Source organism: Moschus berezovskii, chromosome 6, assembly GCF_049115385.1.
Source record: "Moschus berezovskii isolate FMDL1 chromosome 6, NW_MosBer_1.0, whole genome shotgun sequence".
Taxonomy (NCBI): domain Eukaryota; kingdom Metazoa; phylum Chordata; class Mammalia; order Artiodactyla; family Moschidae; genus Moschus; species Moschus berezovskii.
The window spans coordinates 111,659,763-111,683,111 of NC_142465.1; the positions used below are offsets into that span (position 1 = coordinate 111,659,763).

The 23,349-nt window shown below is 40.2% G+C and overlaps 1 protein-coding gene across 10 annotated transcripts in view; it reads left to right on the forward strand.

The window, feature by feature from the left end:
• Positions 1–23,349, forward strand: part of ERC1 (ELKS/RAB6-interacting/CAST family member 1) — a 277,757-nt gene that overhangs the window by 98,406 nt on the left and 156,002 nt on the right. For all 10 annotated transcript variants that reach the window (XR_016037703.1, XM_055396335.2, XM_055396333.2 and 7 more), the window contains 4 exons: positions 8,204–8,341; positions 9,881–10,021; positions 10,931–11,071; positions 12,836–13,029. Coding sequence is in view for 9 of the 10 variants with exons in the window: in XM_055396335.2 (XP_055252310.1) it covers positions 8,204–8,341; positions 9,881–10,021; positions 10,931–11,071; positions 12,836–13,029 (614 nt within the window). In the remaining variant the exon portion in view is untranslated. The remainder of the gene's footprint in view (positions 1–8,203; positions 8,342–9,880; positions 10,022–10,930; positions 11,072–12,835; positions 13,030–23,349) is intronic.

A 23,349-nucleotide genomic window follows, 5' to 3' on the forward strand; every position in this document is an offset into this window, starting at 1 on the left:
CAGAAAGCAAAGAACTAAAGAGCCTCTTGATGAAAATGAAAGAGGAGAGTGAAAAAGTTGGCTTAAAACTCATCATTCAGAAAACTAAGATCATGGCATCCGATCCCATCACTTCATGGCAAATAGATGGGGAAACAGTGAGAGACTTTAAATTCTTGGGCTCCAGAATGAATCACTGCAGATGGTGACTGCAGCCATGAAATTAAAAGATTCTTACTCCTTGGAAGAAAAGCTATGACCAACCTAGAGAGCATATTAAAAAGCAGAGACATTACTTTGCCAACGAAGGTCCATCTAGTCAAAGCTATGGTTTTTCCAGTAGTCATGTATGGATGTGAGAGTTGGACTATAAAGAAAGCTGAGTGCCGAAGAATTGATGCTTTTGAACTGTGGTGTTGGAGAAGACTCTTGAGAGTCCCTTGGACTGCAAGGAGATCCAGCCAGTCCATCCTAAAGGAAATCAGTCTTGAATATTCATTGGAAGGACTGATGTTGAAGCTGAAACTCCAGTACTTTGACCACCTGATACAAAGAACTGACTCATTTGAAAAAACCCTGATGCTTGGACGGATTGCGGGCAGGCGGAGAAGGGGACGACAGAGGATGAGATGGTTGGATGGCATCACTGACTCAATGGACACGAGTTTGAGCAAGCTCTGGGAGTTGGTGATGGACGCCTGATGTGCTTCAGTCCATGGGGTCTCAAAGAGTCAAACATGGCTGAGTGACTGAACTAAACTGGGCCATCCCTGCCCGCCCACCATCTCTAGCTTTCTAGGCAATGAACGTATTTGTATGCATGGTGATAGCCTTGTGCTCCGAGAGTGAAATGAGACAATAGCAGATGGCCAGGCGTGCTGTACAACAGGATTAGCGTCAGCCCCTCCTTTGCAGGGCTCTCCCTGATGGTTTAAAGTAGTTTTGTGTTACAGTAGATTTCTTATTTTTATAATAAACCACTGACCTGGAAAATGTTACCGAGCATTTGAATCTGAGCTGCATTCAGAAAGTGTGTTAAAATTGTACCGCCCCTTGCTTGATGGATTATAAATGGTAATGGAGCTTGGGGTTTAATTTGCTGATGCAGGTGTTACCATCTCTCCTGTCTCTGCTCTGTAACGTCTGTTTCTCTTGCCTGGCCTGCATCTCCAGTGTCCTAAGTTTCAGTATTTAGAATTCAAGTCTAACAGTAGCAGAAAGCTACTGATGCATAGAATTAGAAGGTTTCCCCTTTCTTGGTTCTAGGTTGGTTCTTTAAGTCTCCTGTTATTTTGTTTTCAATAGGAAGTCAGGAAGAACAGGTTCTTTATATATTTTGTTTTCTGTGGAGTCTTAAGACTATGTTAGTTTCTTCAGTTTTTCCATATCATAAAATGAAAAGATATGTTTTCTCATTGAAAACAACATTTACTAATTTATTCTGGGAAGATTAATATTTTAAAAATTGTGCTGCCTTGCCTTTAACAAGGGCTTCCCTGGTGGCTCAGTGGTGAAGAATGCACCTGCCAATGCAGGAGATGCAGGTCCGATCCCTGGGTTGGAAAGATCCCCTGGAGAAGGGAATGGCAACCCACTCCAGTATTCTTGCCTGGGAAATTTCATGAACACAGGAGCCTGCAGGGGCTATAATCCGTGGTGTCACAAAAGAGTCGAACACGACTCAGTGACTAAATAGCAAGAATGATTTTTATTAAGAATTAATTGCAGTGTTTTCTAAAGTCACAAGCTGTTAGCTAAGTTAGAAGAAGACAAGGTCAGGCCCTAATTGCATTTAAGTTGAAAGCTTAATATACTTAGGCATTAGGATTTTCCCTTTTCTTTCTTTTACTTATTTTTTTAAATTAAAATTATAAAATTTTTCTCAGTGGAAAATATATATAGCTAAATTCTTGCAGTATTTTGTTGAAAAAACAATACACAGTCAATGAAGTCTGATTGATGGTGGTATTTCTGCTGGGGAGTGTGCACCATGTGGATTTACTTTGCTTATGTAACTTTTTTCCCCTCACCTTTTCAAGTAAACTTTTAAGGAGGGTAGATGGTTGAACTTGCAAAGTCTGATTTAACTTCGTTTTTGTCAGCATCATCTATGTGTGTGCTCAGTCATGTCTGACTGTTCTGTTGATTGATTTTTGTATGTTGAATCAGTCTTGCATTCCTGGGGTAAGAGTGGATATGTTTTTAAAGAGCTTTAAGTATTTTTCACCTGGGGAAATGTGGAGCCCTGTTCTACCAACATTATCGTGGAGGCACTAAGGGCGGACCTGAGAGAATGTGGCCTTTGGATAAATTCTGTATTTTCAATGGCTAAAGCATAATGTAAATAAGAACCATTCAAAGGCTTATGCTGTAATGCTTTGTACAACATAGAAGTAATTTTGATCCTTATTAAAACATCATTTCTTTGGACTTTTGAGCAGCTTAGTAAATAATTTGAGGATTTATGGAATGTGTCCATTTTCGGTTGATCATGTGCCATATTAATATCCTCAGATTTCTTGCAGGCTCTAGTTTGGAGTGTCCTGAATTCTGTTTTGACTGAATACACATTTTAAACTTGAAAAATGGTAATTAACAAGTCAATGTGAAAGGGTCAGGTCCCTTTCGGGACAAAGGTTATTCTTAGTCTCCCAGGAGACCTTGTAGGAGGAAGCAGTCATAGTATAAAGACATAGTTAGGCATCTGAAAAGGGATAAAGGATTTGGGGGAAGAAAACAACCAAAAATGCTTGATCAGAGTTTCAAAGCACAGTTAATATTCTGCTTAAAACTGCTTCTCATTTGACATGAATTAACTGGCATTGCCTTCTCACCTGTGGGAATCCCTATTTGGATAAATGCCTAGGTGCCTGTCAACTCTAGTTGAGAAGCTGAAATAATTAACCGCCTGAAGAAGTTAATCTGAAATCAAACTCTGATGAAATCACTTTCTGTACCCTTCCTTCTCTCTGCTACACCGATGTATACCCTCACCAGAAAATAGCTTCTAGCGTCAGACATGTATTTTATTCTTTATCTGTTTCATCTTCCTGTGATTGCTAGACCTCCTTACTTTTTTCTCCTAATGCTTTTTCTTTTCCTACAGGGGTTTTTCAGCTTAGAAGAATCATTCAAGTTGACCAAGGAAAATTCCCTAAATTTGATGAGGTTCTTGGGTTTCCGTTGCTTATAGTGAGGACCTGCTATTCCTCTTGTTCTGTCCTCCCAGTATCCCAGCCAGACCAGACTCTGACACACCAGCTAGGCAGGCAGTTCTAAGGGAAGTGACTATTAATTGTAGACAGTATTGTGGGTATTTGAATAGAATGCCACTGATTAATGATTTTTAACTTTTCTTCTACCCTTTTGACAATCTCATGAAAGCAGTTGGTGCTCTTCATGTAAAAATGCTGTGGCTCATTTGTGTGGACTGGAATGTGAGACATACCTTAAGGTCATCGTTGAACTCCTGCTTCAGAATACCCAGAATTTGTGAAGCAAACAAGTTGGGATACAAGGGTTCCTGTGTGCATGTGCTCAGTTGCTCAGTTGTGTCTCACTCTTTGCAACTCCATGAACTGTAGCCCACCAGCCTCCTCTGTCCATGGAATTCTTCAGGCAGGAATATTGGAGTAGTTTACCATTTCCTACTGCAGGGGATCTTCCCAACCCAGGGATTGAAACAGCGTCTCCTGCATTGGGAGGGGGATTCTTTACCACTGAGCTACCACGGAAACCTAGTAAATACAGGTACGGCAGGATAATTAGAATAAACCCAGGATATGCTGATAATTAATGTCTGAGAAAAGCACCAAGTAAATACATGATTTAAAAAAGGAAGAGCCTAAGATTTCCTGAACCTACTTCACACAATAAATTTGACACTGATGACTGCTTAGAATAAGTGTGGAGGCATCATTGAAAAATTCTTTTCCTTTAAATGATGCTCAGAGGAGGTAGGTGGGTGTGAGAAGTGTTGGGGGATTTCTGTCCTTAGTTCTACCACCTGTAGAAAGTCTCCTCTACCTTCGCTTAGTGATTAGGGCCTGGCAGAGTCATCAGTCCCACTCGACCAGGAATAAATCACCCATGTTGAAACATAGTTTCTGACAACTGGCAATGCTGATAAAAACCAAAACAAAAGATGTTAAGAAATCTGTGCCAATATGGAGCTGCTGTGCAGATCAATGGATTCACGTGCGGCCTGCATTCCTCATCGGTCTTCTTCCTCCATCAATTTTCTTCTCTCTTTGTAAAATAAAAATTGTGTAAGGAAAAGAACGGAGAAGGCAATGGCAAGCCACTCCAGTACTCTTGCCTGGAGAATCCCATGGATGGAGGAGTCTGGTGGGCTGCAGTCCATGGGGTCGCTAGGAGTCGGACACGACTGAGCGACTTCACTTTCACTTTCACACATTGGAGAAGGAAATGGCAACCCACTCCAGTGTTCTTGCCTGGAGAATCCCAGACGGGGAAGCCTGGTGGGCTTCCGTCTATGGGGTCACACAGAGTCGGACACGACTGAAGTGACTTAGCAGCAGCAGCAGCAGCAAGGAAAAGAAAGGCTCTATATAGTATAATAGTTATTTCTCTTTTCTTTCCAGCCCAGTTACCAGGGATATACTCTAATTAGAGGGATCATTTTAAGGAAAATGTCTTTTTTCTCTAAATAGTTATTTAAAAAATATTTCCTTCTTGAATTCTTCATTGTTAGTTCTTTCCTATGATATTAGGCTGTTTGTATTACCTAATTGGACCTCTCCATTAATCATCAGGTCCACAGCTTCCCTGGTGCTCAGACGGTAAAGAATCTGCCTGCAGTGCTTGAGACCTGGGTTCGATCCCTGGGTCAAGAAGATCCCCCCAGAGAGGGGCATGGCTACCCACTCCAGTATTCTTGCCTGCAGAGTTCCCTGGACTGAGGAGCCTGGCGGGCTACAGTCCATGGGATCACAAAGAGTCAGACAGGACAACAAACGAAGTGGGGATATATAAGAGGGGTTCTTAGTAGGATTAACTATCGTCCATCCTTTCCATCCCGCTGCTGGATAACTAAAAATGTTTTGTATGCACCCTCCTCCGGCACAGGAGTGAGTTTGTTTAATGCCTATGCAGCTAGTTTGCACATATCTGCATCTATTTCAAGTCTCTTTCAAGTCTTCCTCACTGATGGCAACTTGCCCAAAGAAGGCAGTTTTAGTGACAGCAAGCCACTCCAGTACTCTTGCCAAGAAAATCCCATGGATGGAGGAGCCTGGTAGGCTGCAGTCCGTGGTGTCGCTAAGGGTCGGACCCGACTGAGCGACTTCACTTTCACACATTGGAGAAGGAAATGGCAACCCACTCCAGTGTCCTTGCCTGGAGAATCCCAGGGACGGGGGAGCCTGGTGGGCTTCCATCTATGGGGTCACACAGAGTCGGACACGACTGAAGTGACAGCAGCAGCCCTTTTTTCATTTTGTCAGTTCCTTTCACTATGGAATGTTTATTTCTGCTCTTTAGAAGTAAATAGGAGTCCAAGAATAGCCATCCTTTTCCTTCCCTCCAACTCAACAATCTGTTTAGACAGCTGAGTGATTGAATAAGAAAGCAGCTTAGGGGGAACTTGTTAAAGGGGATTTTACCTAGTTTAGCAGCTTTTGTACCCCAGTATATCAGGAAAGGTTTTTATTTTTTTTTTTACCTGCAGAGAATAAATGGATTCCTTTAATAGTTGGACTACATACGAATTATACAAGTGAAGTTGTTAACAGTTAATGTTTTAATTTCTTAGATGTTGATAATGGAGGAGAATGAAGGGTACTATCCTTATTATGCATGTAAGGGCTGTTTGTACATTAGGCAGGCTCATAAAACAGACCTCTTGTAAAACTTGGTTTTGGGAAATTTCATTTTGTAAGAAAATCTGTCATACTGCTCTTTCTTGGTAAACAAGTCTAATTGACACCATGATCGTATCTTTTTATTTGATTAGGGTTTATATGTTAGCTTTCTTAGTAAGAAAATCTAATCGACAACATGATTGTATCTTTTTGTTCGAGTAGGGTTTATATGTTAGCAACTATAATTACGTCAAACATGTGAACACTAGGGCATTGCATTCTGTGTGTTTATGGTGTACTAGATTTTTAAGTGGCAAAACTCTTTAATGGTTGTGAGTTTACCTAAATATTGATCCGTATGAGATTCCAGTAGGAGGGTCTGGTTAAAGGGAACCAGTGCTCTTCGTACGTGATATTCTTTTCTCAGACAGTAGGCTTTAGACTTTATTGGCATTGAAAAGGCTGGAACCAGTTTCAGTGGTTCACCTGTAGGATTATTTCCTTGTTAAAGAGTAAAAATCCAAGCTTTACGGTATTCATGGTCCCCTATTATAAGTTCACCAAATTCATCAAATCTTTTTTGCTTAGCTTATTTCTTCTGCTGTGAAATTCTCGTTGACTCTAGAGAGGGACCTTTGCTTTTTTTCCCCTTTGGAATGAAGCAGACCCTTAAAGAGCTTATAATACAGTATTAAGTTGATTGATGTAGGAAATTATTTTAAGGCTGGATCTAGGGTTCTTTTGTAGTTCCTTTCTTGGCAAAAGTTTATGTGTATGCCTAAATACAGTTTATAAAAGTCCAAGATTATATATTATTTACTGATTAATGAGCCAGATTTATCATGGACATGACGTGTGCCAGATACGAAGGTACAAAACTGGGGTGGAGAAGTCGGATACAGTCTACTTGTGGAGACGTGCATGAAATGAATGATTATGGTTGGAGATTAGCATTATAATGTATCGATAGATGGACTAATGGAGATAAATGTGAGAAAAGTATAGACAGACAAAAGAGTATGGTGTGTATGTGTGGAAATGTAATATGTTCATGTATGGAGGAGTGTAGACTGTGGTCATCTTGTTCATGGGGGTAAGACGTGTTGTTTTTGAAAGCTGTGTGAGATAAACCAGCTAGTTCAAGAACACACGACGATTGTATTCTCCTGCTTCAGTTTTCTCTATAGGACTTACCTGCTGTCCTGAGTACTATGTTCATTTTATTTATTCATCCACTGTCTACCACGTAGGTAGGATGTAAGCTCTTTGAGGATGGGGTTGTCTGTTTTAATTAATTCTCAACACCTGGAAAAGAGCCTGTCCTGTAGCAGGAGTGCAAATACGTGCTGAACAGAAGAATGACATTTATGAGTTTTAGGAGTCGCCTTGTTTATTATTTTCCTTTAGCTTATCAGGAACATCTGAGTGCCTCCATATCTTTTCTTACTGTTTTTTCACTGGACCTACACTTGTCTCCTTACTGGTAACATGCTGTTTGCACACTTCCACAAGCCCACACTGCCTCGTGCCGCCTTTTCCATCTCTCTTAGCTCATTTAGTTTCCAAGCTCAGTTACCTGCCTTGATATGGTCTCCTAATTGTTGTCGTGTCTCTGCATAAGTCCCCTTAGATATCTTCTCCACAGCCATCAGAATTCATCAGTCTAAAACAGAGAACTTGACTAGACCATTCCTTTGCTTAAAAGTCCCTCATAGTTCCCGTCTGTCTGTCCATGTCTGTGTCCTGGGTTCAGCTTCAGAAAGTCCTCTTCCCATCTTGTAATGAAAATGGATCTGTTCACTTCTCTTGGTGTCACCCGTACCTGGCATATAGTAGAGAATTCAGCACTACTTGATTTGATTAAGTGAGTACATGTAAGTGTATATGAAAGAATGAGGAATTATGATAATAAATTTCATTGAAAAGCCTTGCTGTTTAGATACAAGGTGATATAAAAATCTGACTCAAACATTATCACTTGAGAACAGTTGCTCCTTTTCACGCTGGTTGGTTTTTCTTACTGTCCTGCTGGTCCCTGTCCTTCTCCAGCACTTTTTAGAGGAGTCCCTCTGGGCATCCACACCGTTGCTGGGTAGTAATCCAGTTACTGCTCATGGCTCTTCTCTTTAGGTCTTCTCCTTCTCCCCATCCCTATATGTGTGGTCTTTTTTCTGTTGTTACTTCTTGAGAGAGTCATGACTATACATGTGTGTCCACTAACTCCCCCCGCCGCCCCCTTGCCACCGTGTGTGTTTTTTATTTCTCAGCTATAAATTCTCAGCTTAAAGGTTTACATGAAATTCTAAAACCCTTAGGATTAAATTATTTCTACAGAACACATACTCATAAACAACCCTGACCTGTCTGTTCCCAACTTAAAATGATTTTTATTTACAACTCAGATTGAAAACCTCCAAGAGCAGCTTAGAGATAAGGAAAAGCAGATGAGCAGCTTGAAGGAGCGAGTCAAGTCCTTGCAGGCAGACACCACCAACACCGACACCGCCTTGACCACTCTGGAGGAGGCCCTTGCCGAGAAGGTGGGTGACCGGCCCAGATTCCTCACACGCACACGCTTTGTGTTCCTCCTCACGAATGCAGAAGTGACTCGGGTGATGAGACTTGGGTGGAGAAGACAGAGGAAGTTGCTTTGGCAGAAGAGGGAAGAGCTTCCCGTACTGCTGATAGTGTGAGGGAAAGAAGATCCGTTTTATTGTCGGCGGTGTAAGCATCTGTTGCTGGGCAGAGAGGAGTCCACACTGGAGGGCAGGGGCTAAAGTTTCTGGAGAATCAGCCATGTGCTACCTGTTGACTGTCTTCTGAAGACAAACTTTTTTTCTGTTTGAATAATATTTTAATTAACTATGGAATTGGAGTGTAATTGCTTTACACTGTTGTATTAGTTTCTGCTGTGCAACAGAGTGGATCAGCTAAATGTGTGCATATGCTTCCTCCCCCTTGAGCCTCCTCCCACGCCCACCATCCCCACTCCCCATCCCGCCCCTCTCGGTCACCACAGAGCACCGAGCTCCCTGTGCTGTGCAGCAGCTTCCCACTGGCTGTCTGCATTACACGTGGCAGTGTATGTGCGTCAGTGCTGCTGTCTCAGAAACGTCCCTGGTGTTTGTATGATCAGCTGCAGTTGGTTAAGTGGGCGTGTCAGACCCTGTCCACTGAGAGGCGTCATTAGTCCTCTCACTGCGCCACATTGGGACCTCTTGTCTTCACGGGCTTTGGTTTTTAATACCATGGACTTGCTGTTTTTCAAGTTGTGGCCTTGCCATTACATTTTGCCTTTGTGGGCAAACCTAGTTTTTTTCAGGTATGATTGAGTAAATAAAGAAGTAGCCCAATGTGACAAGTGTTAATGTCTTGGAAAAGGTTTAAAGACTCTTGGTGGGGCATTTTAATTGGATTTTTTTTTTCTTTTTTTTTAAGGAATAGAGTTACTGTTCCTTAAGCCTCTTGGATGCAGAATGCTTCAAGCTGCCTGCCCAGGGATCATGGCTTGATCCCCAAATCTATTCAGAAATAATATCCAGAAATATACTTAAATTGCTTCAGCTTTCAAACTTCCTGAGTATCTGTTGACAGAAGTTTTAATGGTTTCTTTTTTCTTTATCTTTCTTGATACTTTAAGCTTAACGAATCATAATCTCTCCAACCTCCTCCTCTTTGGTGTGGGAATTGTTTCCATTGCTTTGTAGCAATATGTGAATTGTATATAGAGAAGAAATATTTGGTACTTACTGTCCTTAGGGTATATATACATGTAAGTTTTTTGTTACTTGGGAATTGAATAAATGAGATTATTCAAAAGAATACTTTAGCGGTATCTAATACTAATTAAGATTATAGGGAAAGAAACCTAAGGGAATCAAAAGAACAAAGCCAGATGTATGTTACAGCAAGATAGGCAGGAAGGATGAATTCTTTAAAAAGTAAATTATTAATGACCTATCACTGTCTTTTTTAAGTGGAGGATGGAAGTGTGAAACTGCATGAGCTCTGAATTGAATTGTAGTCATGAGGTAGAAGTAGAAAGGAATTTTCTATGCACTGATGTCCTCTCTTAACAGGAGCGGACGATTGAACGCTTGAAGGAGCAGCGTGACCGAGACGAGCGGGAAAAGCAGGAGGAAATTGACAACTACAAGAAAGACCTTAAAGACCTGAAAGAGAAAGTCGGTGTACTGCAGGGCGACCTCTCAGAGAAAGAGGTCGGGATCACCCCCAGCGGATTGCGTGATCTGCTTAGTCAGTGCACTGTGTGTATGTTGTTGGTGTGGACATAACGCATGCAGAAAAGGGTCTGATGGAAGGTTTACAGAATCTTCTTAGAGCCAAGGCTATTTCAGGAAGCTTAGATGGAATGATTCATTTTCTAAGCCTTACCTCCTACCTCTTCCAGCTATTAGGAGTTGGTTTCTTACTTGTTAATGACACTTTATGGATTCCAAAATAATAGTACTTCTCCAGGTACGTTTGGAGAATTATCGTGCCAGTGGTAAGAAAGGTGCCAGATGGAGGGAGTATGCACTAGGAGGAGTCTGTTTGCATCCACTCTTAGGGATCTCTTCAACACCAGCAGGGAAACCTTACACAAATCTTGACCAGATAGGTGCCTTCATATATTTCCATCTCACTTCTGTAGAACCTCGTGTATGCCACCTGAAAAGCAAAAGTGCCTAATGCCTCATGATCAGATAATCATGAGCTTTAGTGACATTCTCAGGGTTTTCTTTCTAATACCTTTAGGAAAATGTATAGAAATTGAAGTTTTTAATAGAATATTTCTTCTAAAAGAGAAAAATCAGTGTAGCCACTAAGGTTGACTGCTTATATTCACAGAGCTTGACCTTCTTCCATTTATTTTGTGAGAATGGGTATGTATTGCTAGAACTCCTTAAGTCACTATTCAGTTGTCCTTTCTTGGGGATTCATTTTGCTTCAGTTAGGACTTGAAAGCCAGAGGTAATGCTGCTGTTCTATATTTCGTGTTCTTGGAAATATGTCAGTATATGGTAATGGAAAGAAACTAGAAACCACCAGGAAAATAAATTTAAGAAGTTCAGTCTCCATTTGGTTAATAAGTAGTGTTTATTCTAGGTATGCATTGCTTCTTTTAGGCTTCACTCTTGGATCTGAAAGAACACGCCTCGTCCCTGGCTTCCTCAGGACTGAAAAAGGACTCACGGCTCAAGACTCTAGAAATTGCTTTGGAGCAGAAGAAGGAGGAGTGCCTGAAGATGGAATCACAGTTGAAAAAGGTTAAAGAATATTTATCCATTTTCTTGCTCTGCTTTTAAATAAGAACATAGAAAACTTTATAGTATTTGGATGGAATAACTTACTAATGGAGTGATAATACTATTTATACCTTGATTAATTCTTGCAGCATTAATATCTTTACTCCTTAGAGTCCTCAAACACTTAGAAAATTAATAATTCAGAGTAAGATTCAAATATGCAGCTCCTTTATAGAGAAATGTAAAAGACCACAGTGTAAAAATCTCAGTTGATATTTTTCTTCCATTAGCTTTAGGCTTCCTGGAAAGAGATAATTTTACAGTGATAATCACCCATATGGTGAATATTAGAATATGGTAGGGATACTTACTATCCATTTCATTGACTTACTCCTCTGTAACATATATATAGCCATTTGTAGTTTTTCAAAGCACTTGCATATTTATTATCTCTGAGTTATCAACTCTGATTAACTGGGTCCACTTCATATGATTACTGATGAAAGGGGGCTCAAACCTGGTGTTGGCACTTTGGGTGGTGGTCTTTTTCCATAATCCACCTGCAATGCGGGAGACCTGGGTTCAGTCCCCAGGTTGGGAAGATCCCCTGGAGGAGGAAATGGCAACCCACTCTAGTATTCTTGCCTGGAGAATCCCCATGGACAGAGGAGCCTGGCAGGCTGCAGTCCATGGGGTCACACAGAGTTGGACACAACTGAGCAACTTTCACTCACTCACTCTTTCCATGTATTGGGTGTATTCAGCATGAAACTCATAATGAGTCACTTTTTAGGATATGCCAAAAATAAAGTTGTATTTTTAAGCTAAGGAAAAGAAGAAAAGCCATTATTTTAAAGTTACTTTTGAATAAGAAGAAAAATCCTTTTTTTTTTTGAGGTTAATTCAGACTTGGTAATTGACTTCCCCCCTCCCCCATCACTAAACAAGTGGAGATAATTCTCTATTTAATACCAGAATATTGACGGTAAAACTGTTAGATGTATTCAGGATTATAAAACTGAGCAGTAACTATCAAGAGCAGTAATTGTTGTTCACTAATAATCCAAACTCACCTGTGTATGACGATCCCACATTTTCTGTTTGTTTACTTTTAATCTCCTTGTTATCATGGTAGTTCTACAGCTGCTTATTTCTGAGGATTTCTTACACTTTGTGTTTAGGTTCATAAGAAAAATCAAAGTTATCTTTGGGTAGAGGAGTTGGTGACTTCCCCCTTCTTTGATTCATTAGTTGTTTTTCTACCATTGCTGTTTTTCTTTTCATGTTTTCCCTTGTTTCATTTTCATTGTAGCTAATTTGTAGGTTTACAGGAACTAGTATTGGCATATTTTCTTTTTGCTGAAAACCATAACTGGTGTAAGGTTGGTGTTTATTCAAAAGGCTGTGCTTATTGTTGAAATTCTTCAGCACTCAGCCTTCTTTATGGTCCAGTTCTCACATCCATACATGACTACTGGGAAAACCATAGCTTTGACTGTATGGACCTTTAAAGCAATGTCTCTGGTTTTTAATACACTGTTTAGGTTTCAGAGGTGTACTATTTTAAATAACTAATTTGTTCAGATTCTAATATTATTTCTCTGTGTATTATGAATGTTTTGTCTGTGAAATATTTAAGCAGAGAAAAAGCTTATAAATTAAAGACTAGCTATTAGGGATTTGATAATGTCCTGTTTACACTGGAGTATATGTGGCTTCTGGGGACTTGGTTTGTCCATTGCCACTCTATGCATGTCTCATAGAATTTGGACATTTTCTTTGTAGGCACATGAGGCAACATTGGAAGCCAGAGCCAGTCCCGAGATGAGTGATCGAATACAGCAGTTGGAGAGGGAGATTGCCAGGTACAAAGATGAATCCAGCAAGGCCCAGGCAGAAGTTGACCGCCTCTTGGAAATCTTAAAGGAGGTGGAAAATGAGAAGAATGACAAAGATAAGAAGATTGCTGAGTTGGAAAGGTAAGGAGAGGGAGGCTGAACGGGGACTCACTGTGTTAGGAAGGGTGAAGTGTGGTTTTGAAACTGTGTACTTTGGGGTCATGTTTTTCCAATATATCTGTCTCTCCAAATTTACATTCTTGAGTGCCTGGTGTCTTCATTGCCTCCATTTTATTCTAAGTCAGTGTGAGTCTCTAAAAGGCTACACAGAGTTGAAGTAGATGGGAAAGCTGTGGACTTCAATATCATTGATTAGACAGAGAAAGTATCCCTTTATTTTATCTATTTCAGGAGCAAATGAGCCTCAAGTTCAAGGAGCTAGCATTTTTTAGTGCATTCAGGCCTTTTTCTGAGCCGATGGTCTTTTGGACCGTGAATTTTTAGACTGTGTGTTGTGGAGAAGCAAGCTGTTAAAGCAAGTCAAGCTTAGAAGGAGAGACATTTTGAGGATAGTTTGTGAGACGTGAATGTGTTTGCTGAGCTCTATCTTTGACTACTTGACAGTGGCGTCTGTTTGAACAGCGCCAGCCAGACCACTCTCTGGGAGTTTTCTTTGCCTTTTTTTTTTTTTTCTTGTTAGGGTATTTTGTACCAAAGATAATGCCTCTCGGCCTCTTCCTTTACACCATGTATTTAACATAAATTCACGAGTGCATAGAAATAGTTCTTCCAATAGAGCTATGCTAATCACTGTATTCTGAACAGAGAGACTAGCAGGACAGCGTGAACTCACTAATCCTGAGGCTCCCTTGAGCCCATTTTAGTATTTTTGTGCTCTTGAATGTCAAGAGGTAATAGACTAATAGACTACTTTCATAAGTTGTTTATTCAGTTTTAAATTTTAGGGTTATGGGTAGACTTGATATTTTCCCCTGGAAGTCGTTTTTTCCTTTTGTTCTGTACCTGTAGGATTTTGATTTTCAAGAAACTAAAGTCCAACCCTCACGGTTCTTCTTCACTAAAGTTGAAAGTACGAATAACATGAGCTGATCACTTACTCATTTGTTTCTTCTTATTTTGATAGTAAGTCCGGAGAAAATGGGTGGATAATGTTCTTTAAGTCAGAATTAATAAATTATCAGAGTCTCAAGATTAGATTTTATACATTTCTGTGTGTCTTCTTCCATGTTTGCACTGCATCTTTACCCCCCAAATGGACACACACACACCTTGCATACTTGGACTAGTACATGCCTCTCTTTGCCTTTGTATCAGCCTGAGATCAGCAGCAGTACTTCATCTTCATAGATTTTAAAATGCAGTACTTTTTATGGATAATGACTTTCCACTAAATCCACTAAATGTATTTCAGTAGTTCAGAAAAGAAATTCCTTGATAAACTTTTATTTTTGTTTGGTTTTTTTTAATTAGAATTATACATTGAAATTATCACAGGCTATTCAAGATAGCTTCCTTGAAAAATGTTTGAATTAATATTTGGACCCAGTTCTGATTTGGGAGAGGATGTGATTTGAGTGAGAAGAAGGCAATGGCAACCCACTCCAGTACTCTTGCCTGGAAAATCCCATGGGTGGAGGAGCCTGGTAGGCTGTAGTCCATGGGGTCGCAAAGAGTCAGATATGACTGAGCGACTTCACTTTCACTTTTCACTTTCATGCATTGGAGAAGGAAATGGCAGCCCACTCCAGTGTTCTTGCCTGGAGAATCCCAGAGACGGTGGAGCCTGGTGGGCTACCGTCTATGGGGTCACACAGAGTCGGACACGACTGAAGTGACTTAGCAGTTAGCAGTGATTTGAGTGAGAGTGAGAAATAGGATTAAATCTTTATCTTATATGCAGAGCACACCAAATAGTTTTTATTAGTCACTGCATTTTTCACATTTTGGGAAAGAGTTGTTAATGATCTTCTCTTTCCACAGTATTTAACATACTATAGAGTTTTGTCCTCGGGTCGTTCAGTGTCATAATCTTGTTTTAAGATTTGACACATAATTTTTTAGCTACCGAGAAAAGATACAGTCCTAAAAAACTCAGTTGCTCCTGGCTTTGTAATTTGTTTACTGAGCAGCACAGTTCAAGACAGGAATGAAAGATGATTGAAGCTATTTTCTGCCTTTTGTTCCCAGATTTAGCGCATCTGTTTGGCTCCCGCATGTCTTACTAACAATTTTGCTTCTCGTGTTGCCATTTCCACTGTTTCCTGTGTGTGGGTGTCCGTCTCCCTGTCATTTATCATTTGAGTTTCTTCACCATTCTCTTGCTTTGTCTTACCCTGGTCCCACTCCATTGGGGTTTTGGTCTCTGTGTCTGTCTGTGTCCACGTCCCTCAGAACGCCAGTCTCCTGCCCTTTGTGCCTTCCACACCAGGCTTCTGTCCCTGCACCGTCGGGGGGCTTGGTTTGGGACTTCCTGGGAAAGTGAGTGTCGAGTAAGGTGACAGTTCTGGACTTGAGGAGTTGCTGCTGCTGCTCTGCTGCCTCTGGGGGCTTGCTGGGGAATCTGCTTGATCAGAAATAAAGACCAGCCGGTTGTATGTCCAGCTGAACAGTGCCTCTTAGGTCCACCATTTGTGGATTAAGTATGTGTCCTCTCTGGTAAGGTTCAGATATTGCTGGTTGTAATTGTCTCATTCTTGGTTTGAAGCCCATCATTTGTGTGGTGGTTCTTTTGCTGGAGTGCCCATTAAGGAGTAGCCTCTTAGCTGGTGCATCTGTGATGCCAAACGCCAATTCCTTTGGGAAGCAGATGCATTTTTACAGAGCATTCAGCAACCTGCTAAGTGCAAAAATGAACATTGGCCTAAAGAAAATTCTTATTATTCTTTTAAAATTTCCTAGTACTTATATAAGATTCTCTAACATTAAAAGGTTTAGATTAAGTCATGAAGAATTCCCAGACATATTGGTCTTGAGGAAAATAATTGCCCCTTTCACTGCTCTTACAAAACAACAGGAGCTTCTGTCAGATGATTTAGTGTTGTTCTGGTGTCTTGAGCTACTGAGGATTAAGTAAGCCTGCCCATACATCTGCAGATATATACTGTTCTTCCCAATTAAATCTATGAAGTACTGTTTCTAAATTTATATTCTGTCCTATGCTGTGTATCAGTTGGAGTTCAACCAAAGAGGCAGAACCAGTAGAAGAGATACATACATATATTTATTTATATAAGGTACATATGGGCTTCCCTGGTGGCTCAGGTGGTAAAGAATCCGCCTTCAGTACAAGAGACCCAGATTCAGTCCCTGGGTGGGGAAGATCCCCTGGAGAAGGAAATGGCAACCCACTCCAGTATTCTTACATGGAGAATTCCATAGACAAAGGGGCCTGGTGGGCTATAGTCCATAGGGTCACAGAGTCAGACATGACTGAGTGACTAAACCAACAGCAAGATATATACATATATATATATATCTGATTTATTACAAGGAGTTGTCTAGTGTGATTGTCAGCAGCTGGCTAAGCAAGTCTAAGACCTGTACAGGAAAACTGTCAGGGGGAGGAGACCACCTGCAGAATAAACTCCATAGGCCTGGGCCATGCTGTAGTCCACAGGCAGAATTTCTTCTCTTTCCTTGGGAAGCCTGCTTTTAGGGCCTTCCAAAGGATTCAGATATGCCCACTTCGATTATCTGCGGTAATCTCTTTTACTTAAATGGATTATAGGCTTTAATTATATTTGTAAAATACTTTCATAACAACATCTAGATTAGCATTGGATTAAATTAATGGGGGTGCTGTAGCCTAGCCATGTTGACACTTCCAGAAAGTCATCACTTGGTGGTTCTGGGTTGTCTGCCTGGATCAATTTAGGTAAGAAAATAATAAAAAACAAACCTGGAGATTGACAGTGTTATACAGGGTACAGCATTACTATTGAAAAGGCTTCTTGTTGAACTTTGGACTCAAGTCTAGTCTTTTAGTTTTTGTGGCCAATATTAAATGATAATGGCTTGGGGGGATGTTTAGATGGAAGGTTAGTAGGTTATTTTGGATCCTAGACTGCTCTTTTTAGGTCCTAGAACTTTAGTGTACATGGAGATGTAAAATGGAGAGGAAAAGGCAAGATAGTGTACTGCTGCTGTAACTGTTCTGACAGAGACAACAGAACCAGGGGTTGGTGGTGTGTTATTTACACACACACACACACACTCACTCACTTACTCACTCACTCACTCACTCACTCGGGCCAGGCTTGTAAGTAGTTTTACTGTTAGGAGGAAACTTAGTTATTCTATTTGTGATGGTTAATTTTATTTCCTTTGCTAACTGTCTTTTCCAGACCTCATCCAGAACTATTATTAATTCTAGGCTTTTGCATCATGATTAAACTTAGATTTTGTGGACTCGCAAGAGTACTTGTCTTTATAATGTTTCTAAGGGAACTGTTAATACATTCTGATTTATAAACAACTGGCTTTATTTAAAAAAAAATTGGTATATGATCTATTCATAAGATTTGGAGCTACTTGATTTTTATAAAAATTTTTTATTATTGTTTTAGTCTTTATTGAATTTGTTACACTGTTGCTTCTGTTTTGGTTTTTTGACCATGAAGCATGTGGAGTCTTAGCTCCCTGACCAGGGAGAGGGAGCAACCCTGCACCCCCAGCATTGGAAGGTAAAATCCTAACCACTGGACCACCAGAAAAGTCCCTTGTTGTTTTTTGTTTTTTTTTTAAGCAAGAGTGTTTCCTGTTTGCTCGGAGTTCAGACTCAAGGTAGCCCCTCAAATTAACAGTCTAAATGGCTGAAGCAGTAATTTTAAACCTTGTTTTGGTGAGAAGAGTCTGTATTTCTGTAGATCAAGATCAACATGATGAACGGAGCTTGAACACAGAGAATGGTGTTGTTTTCCCATCATGCCACCCTTAAAACTTGTGGCTTTTTGTTTTTTTTTTATTTGCTTTTAAAACCTAGTAGTATCTGAATTTCATGTAATGAAAATGGACTAAAATTTTCTTTCCCCTTATTCATTTGTGGGACTCTGACCCTTTGTAACTGTTATCTTTTTTTGGAGGGGAAGCTTTACTGACCTCCCTTAGGTAATAATTTCTTTCCTCCTTCTATGCTTTACTGATAGTATCTCTCTCAGTCTCTCCCAGGACTGTACATTGTTCAGGGCCCATTGAAGATATATATTAAAACATAGAGATGTGGCTCCTTTCTCATTGCACTATCTAATCATCCCACATTTTATCTTCCCATGCGCTGCACATTCAGACCTCTCATTAAGTAGATACTAATCTTATTCCCCGGAGAAGGCAATGGCAAGCCACTCCAGTACTCTTGCCTAGAAAATCCCATGGATGGAGGAGCCTGGTAGGCTGCAGTCCATGGGGTCGCTAAGGGTCAGACACGACGGAGCGACTTCACTTTCACTTTTCACTTTCACACATTGGAGAAGGAAATGGCAGCCCGCTCCGGTGTTCTTGCCTGGAGAATCCCAGGGACAGGGGAGCCTGGTGGGCTTCCGTCTATGGGGTCACACAGAGTCGGACATGACTGAAGTGACTTAGCAGCAGCAGCAGCAGCAGTCTTATTCCCTTTTTGTTATATTTAAAATATTCTTATGTGCATTTCTTGTATATGATTGTAATATATTTACCATTGCACATACACTTTTTTTCTGTAAAAATATAAGTAAACCCATATGCATTAAATAGTCTTATTTAATATAATTCAGTAGGGTTACTTTTCTTTCTTCATGTTAAACAAACATGTAGATAAACTCTTCTGTCACAATAAAATACCAGTTCTAAGTTTTATTTTTAATATCTCTGAAACTGGGATACATGACTAAATAATGGCATGATGTAATTGGTATATATTTTTTATTTCTTAATCATACTGGTGCATCTTCTCTCTTTGGTGAATTGAAGGTGTCTGCAATGAGAGTGAATAAAATTGTTTCAGTGAGTGTGGGAATGAAAGAAAGTATTTCCAAATCAACATTATTTTCTCATGTATTCCATTTTAAATGTACATAGCCAAAGGAATGTGTTTACTGTTAGAATTAGGTATTTGACTTTTGTAACTGCATCCTGAAAGTTTTTTTGTTTAGGCTGACCTAAAATTTTTTTACATTTTCCTTAGGAAAGTGGGTTTCATGTTTGTAATTTATTTTGGTATCACAGTGTATTCAGGCCTCTATGGCACAGTGTAGCCTGGAAATATAAACTTAAATCTTTAGTCATCATATTTGTAAAGATGTTTTCTGTAAAGAAATCCTGAATTGATCACGCAGCTTAATGTCTTCAGAAATCTCCCATAAGGAAATTAAGCTGTATGTAGATTTGGCATAAATTAGGGGTCGCTAAGGGTCTGGACACGACTGAGCGACTTCACTTTCACTTTTCACTTTCACACATTGGAGAAGGAAATGGCAGCCCACTCCAGTGTTCTTGCCTGGAGAATCCCAGGGATGGGGGAGCCTGGTGGGCTTCCGTCTATGGGGTCGCACAGAGTCGGACACGACTGAAGTGACTTAGCAGCAGCAACAGCAGTATACAATTCATGAGGGAAAAGATTCCTTAAAGAATTTCCTTAAAGTTTGTAGTTGTGTATCTTTGATCCATGAAGGACTGTATCGGGTCTTGATGTACGTAGGAAAGAAGAAAAATGAGTATGGTGGTTGTGTGTTCTTTCTTGAGGGAGAATGGATGGTGTTTTTAAAAAATGAAAGAGTAAAAAGCAAGATGCTTTGAGTATCATAACTGGAGACGACTGTTCTTTATCTGATCCTGCTTGCTTCAGCCTGCTTTCTTCTTCCTCCTCCTCGATGAATTTCACTGATTTTCATTTAAAAGAAGAATAAATTACGCAGCTTTACATAGTCAATTCTACTATGCCATCTTTCCACAGTTTCTTGTGGGCACAGCACCTTATAATTTATTACATTCTCAATAGAAATTTTGGTGTTACACTTTAAAATGTAAACATTAGAATTATATATAGGTACTCTATATGCAGATTTTTTCTCCTAAATTTATTTCCCGAGAGCTAAAAGTGGATACCAACATAAACTATGACTCCTGAACTATAAAATAGGTAAAAAGATCCTTAAAGTTGCTCACTTTTGTCAAGAATAAACTTAATTTTTTTTTTCAGGGATTTTCCCATGTTTCATATAAAGCCTTGCGTCTGTATGAGATCTCAGTGAGTGTCATTGTTTATTTAAAATTATTGTAACTTAATCTGTCATAACCAACAGAAATAAAAAAGATTGTTGGGAACAGTCATTTAGATAAATGATTGACCTCACTTTGACTTTGAACATTGTCTGCATTCTGCTAGAGATCCATGGATTTTTGTAGATTGCTTTCGAGAACCTGTAAGCATCGGAGAACAGATAAAAGTATGTCCAGGAGGTGTGTCTGCAGACCTGCGTTCCTCTCCAGGATCCACCATGTACTCGCTGTGGTTGCGAGGAATTTTGTTTTCATTTTTTGTTTTTCTGTTTTTCTCTTATATAATGGCAATCATAAATTTACCCTTGCCTTTCCTTTATTCTAACAATGAGTTTTTTAAAAAACTCATTTTAGTATTGAAATGTTAGAAAACATTAAAGCACAAGTTGAAATGGTGCTAGCATTCAAGAAATAAACCTCTCGTTTTAGATTCTTAAAGTAAAATTTCAGTCCTGAAGACAAGCTGGATGGCCCTGGCTCTTAGGAGTCTTAAGTGTTGGGAGGAGAAGACTACTTTCAGTGAAATTGATTAATTGTTAAAAAGGGAAAGCTGCCCGTTATTGTGAATATGAAAGCAATAATGAACCTCGGGGGTTTGTGCTCGCTAAGGAATACCAAGCATGACTACTTTGCATCTCTGTCTGCTGAGCAGCATCAGAAACGAACTGGTATTTGTAGAGCCACATCTTCTTCATTATTGCTGTTAGATTGCACCATTTGGGGACAGATTTGATAGATTTGGAGTGAGACATAATGGGTGTAATTAGCAAAACATTATTTTCACATTTGAGAAAATTATGTCAAATTTTCCAAATGAATGAGAGTTCTGTCTTCTACAGAATCATTTCCGTGTTTTTCTGCTTTTGCTCCTAGATAAGTTGGGTCTAAGAAATGGGCCAGGGTGGGTAAAGGAGTTGTCACTTCTAAGACAGGTATGTATAAACCCAAGCTAACATCGTTAGATCACAGGTGGCTATTAATACTCAAACAGGAAGGGGAATGACAGCTGGCCTTCCCTTCTTTTCCTTTGTGTTTGAGAAATTATTTTTTCTTTTTCCTGCCCCAGGGAATGGTAAATTTTAGACAAAATTCATCTCTTTAGAAACTTAGGTTAAGGTACAATGGTGTAATCTAATATGAAAATACACTTGTTGGAAATCTGAAGTTACTCACTTCTGGTGTCTGTGCTGAATCTGGGTGTCTCCCTCCCTTTCCCTGATCCTGTGCTGTATGTTTCCTCTGTGTAAATAATGCGAACTCTGAATACTGCCCTCATTAACACTTTCTAACTTTTCTCTTTCACATTTCCTTCCTGGATTTGCCGTTTCCTTCAGTCTCACCTCAAGGTCAGTATGCTTGTCCTAAAACAAAGATAAGTAACAGAACATTGTATATTAACATTGTCTTGAACCCTTGTAAGCAACTGACGAATAAAAGTTACCCCAGGAACGAAATGTCTACAAATTCAGGTATGAGTGTAGAGAACTTCATGAGTGTTAGATTGATTGGAAGAGTAGCATTACAGTTCTGCTGTTCAAGGTCGTGAGAGTGGTCAGAGAGCAAGAATCAGACCGACCAGGTTTTGACTGAGAGAGAAATGAAGGTGAAAAGCAGTCACTGGGGGAGCGAGGAGGTGAAGATAAGCTTTAACTTTGTTAGAGTTTCATCAGAGGCATTGTGGCTCTTAGACTAGCAGGTAAAGTGCAGCATGGATGCGGGAGGGAGAGAGGCCACGGTCTAGATGTGTGTAAGAGCTTTGGAGTGATTTCACTGCACAGACCTACTCATACCCTTTCAGTTCGGGGGTTGTTTTGTAACTGCTGAATGCTGGCAATAGAAACAGCCACCAGTGCTGCTGTTCATGTGTCAGGGGCTTGTGGTGGAAGCTTCACAGGTTTTATTTCCATTGCTCTTCCCAGCAGTCGTGTAGCAAGGTTTGTGATTTCCACTTTGCAGGTGAGTAACACAACTACAGAGCCCATTAAGTAACTCAACTATCTTTATTACTAAGTGAATTAGGAAGAGAAGCTGGCAGAAAACAATCATAAGTCTTCATTTTAAAAGTTGTTTATTCTGCCTGTGTGCCGTGGCAATGTAAATCATGGTATGAGAATTTCTGATCAGGTTCAGGAAATGATATTGTTAATACCACATGCATTTTACCTTGGTGTTCAGTCACTCAGTGGTGCCCAACTCTTTGCGACTCCATGTACTGCAGCACGCCAGGCTTCCCTGTCCTTCACCATCTCCCAGAGTTTGCTGAAACTCATGTCCATTGAATCGATTGTGTCATCCAACCATCTCATCCTCTGTCACCCCCTTCTCCTGCCCTCAGTCTTTCCCAGCATCATGGTCTTTCCAGTGAGTCAGCTCTTCGCATCAGGTGACCAAAGTATTGGAGCTTCAACTTGAGCATCAGTCCTTCCAATGAATATTCAGGGTTGATTTCCTTGAGGATTGACTGGTTTGATCTCTTTGCAGTGTGGGGACTCTCAAGAGTCTTCTCCAGCACCACAGTTTAAAAGCATCAATTCCTTGGCATTCAGCCTTTTACCTTTCTTCTAGCAGCGGTTTTCTAATATGTTTGCTGTTTATAAAAGCACTTGTCTCTGATTCTCACAGATAGCATATGGATTACACAGGTCAGATCATTATTCTGATGAGGATCTGAGACTAGGGAATGTGATTTCTACATCTAGGGTCAGCTGACTAGTTAGTAGTAGTCTTTAGATTTGAAGCCAGATATTTTCATTTCAGCCTCAGGGCTTCTCATATGATACACACTCTAGCCTAGGAATAAATCTGAGCTCTGGGGTTCCATACTGCTCAGAGGTTCTTAGGTACTTTTCTCACTGTGATTTTCCCACTTGTAAGGTTGGGGTAGTTCTCTCCAATCCGAAGGGCTGTTGTGAATGTTGAATGAGTTAATACAAATAAGCGCTTGGACCAGCATCTGGCACAGGCTGAACAGTCAGTAAATGGAGCTGTTGTGATCACTCCTTTTTGCTTTTTTCTCAGAGTCCTGTTTGGTCCAGGATACCACCACATGGTGCCATACACTCCAGGGTTTGTGAAACGCCACAGGGTGCCCTTGATTCCTGACAGGATTGATAGCAAGTACAAAGTAGAGCCCACTGCAGAGTTGTATGTGTGCAGAAGATGAGGAAGGAAGCCTGGTTTCTTCTGTAA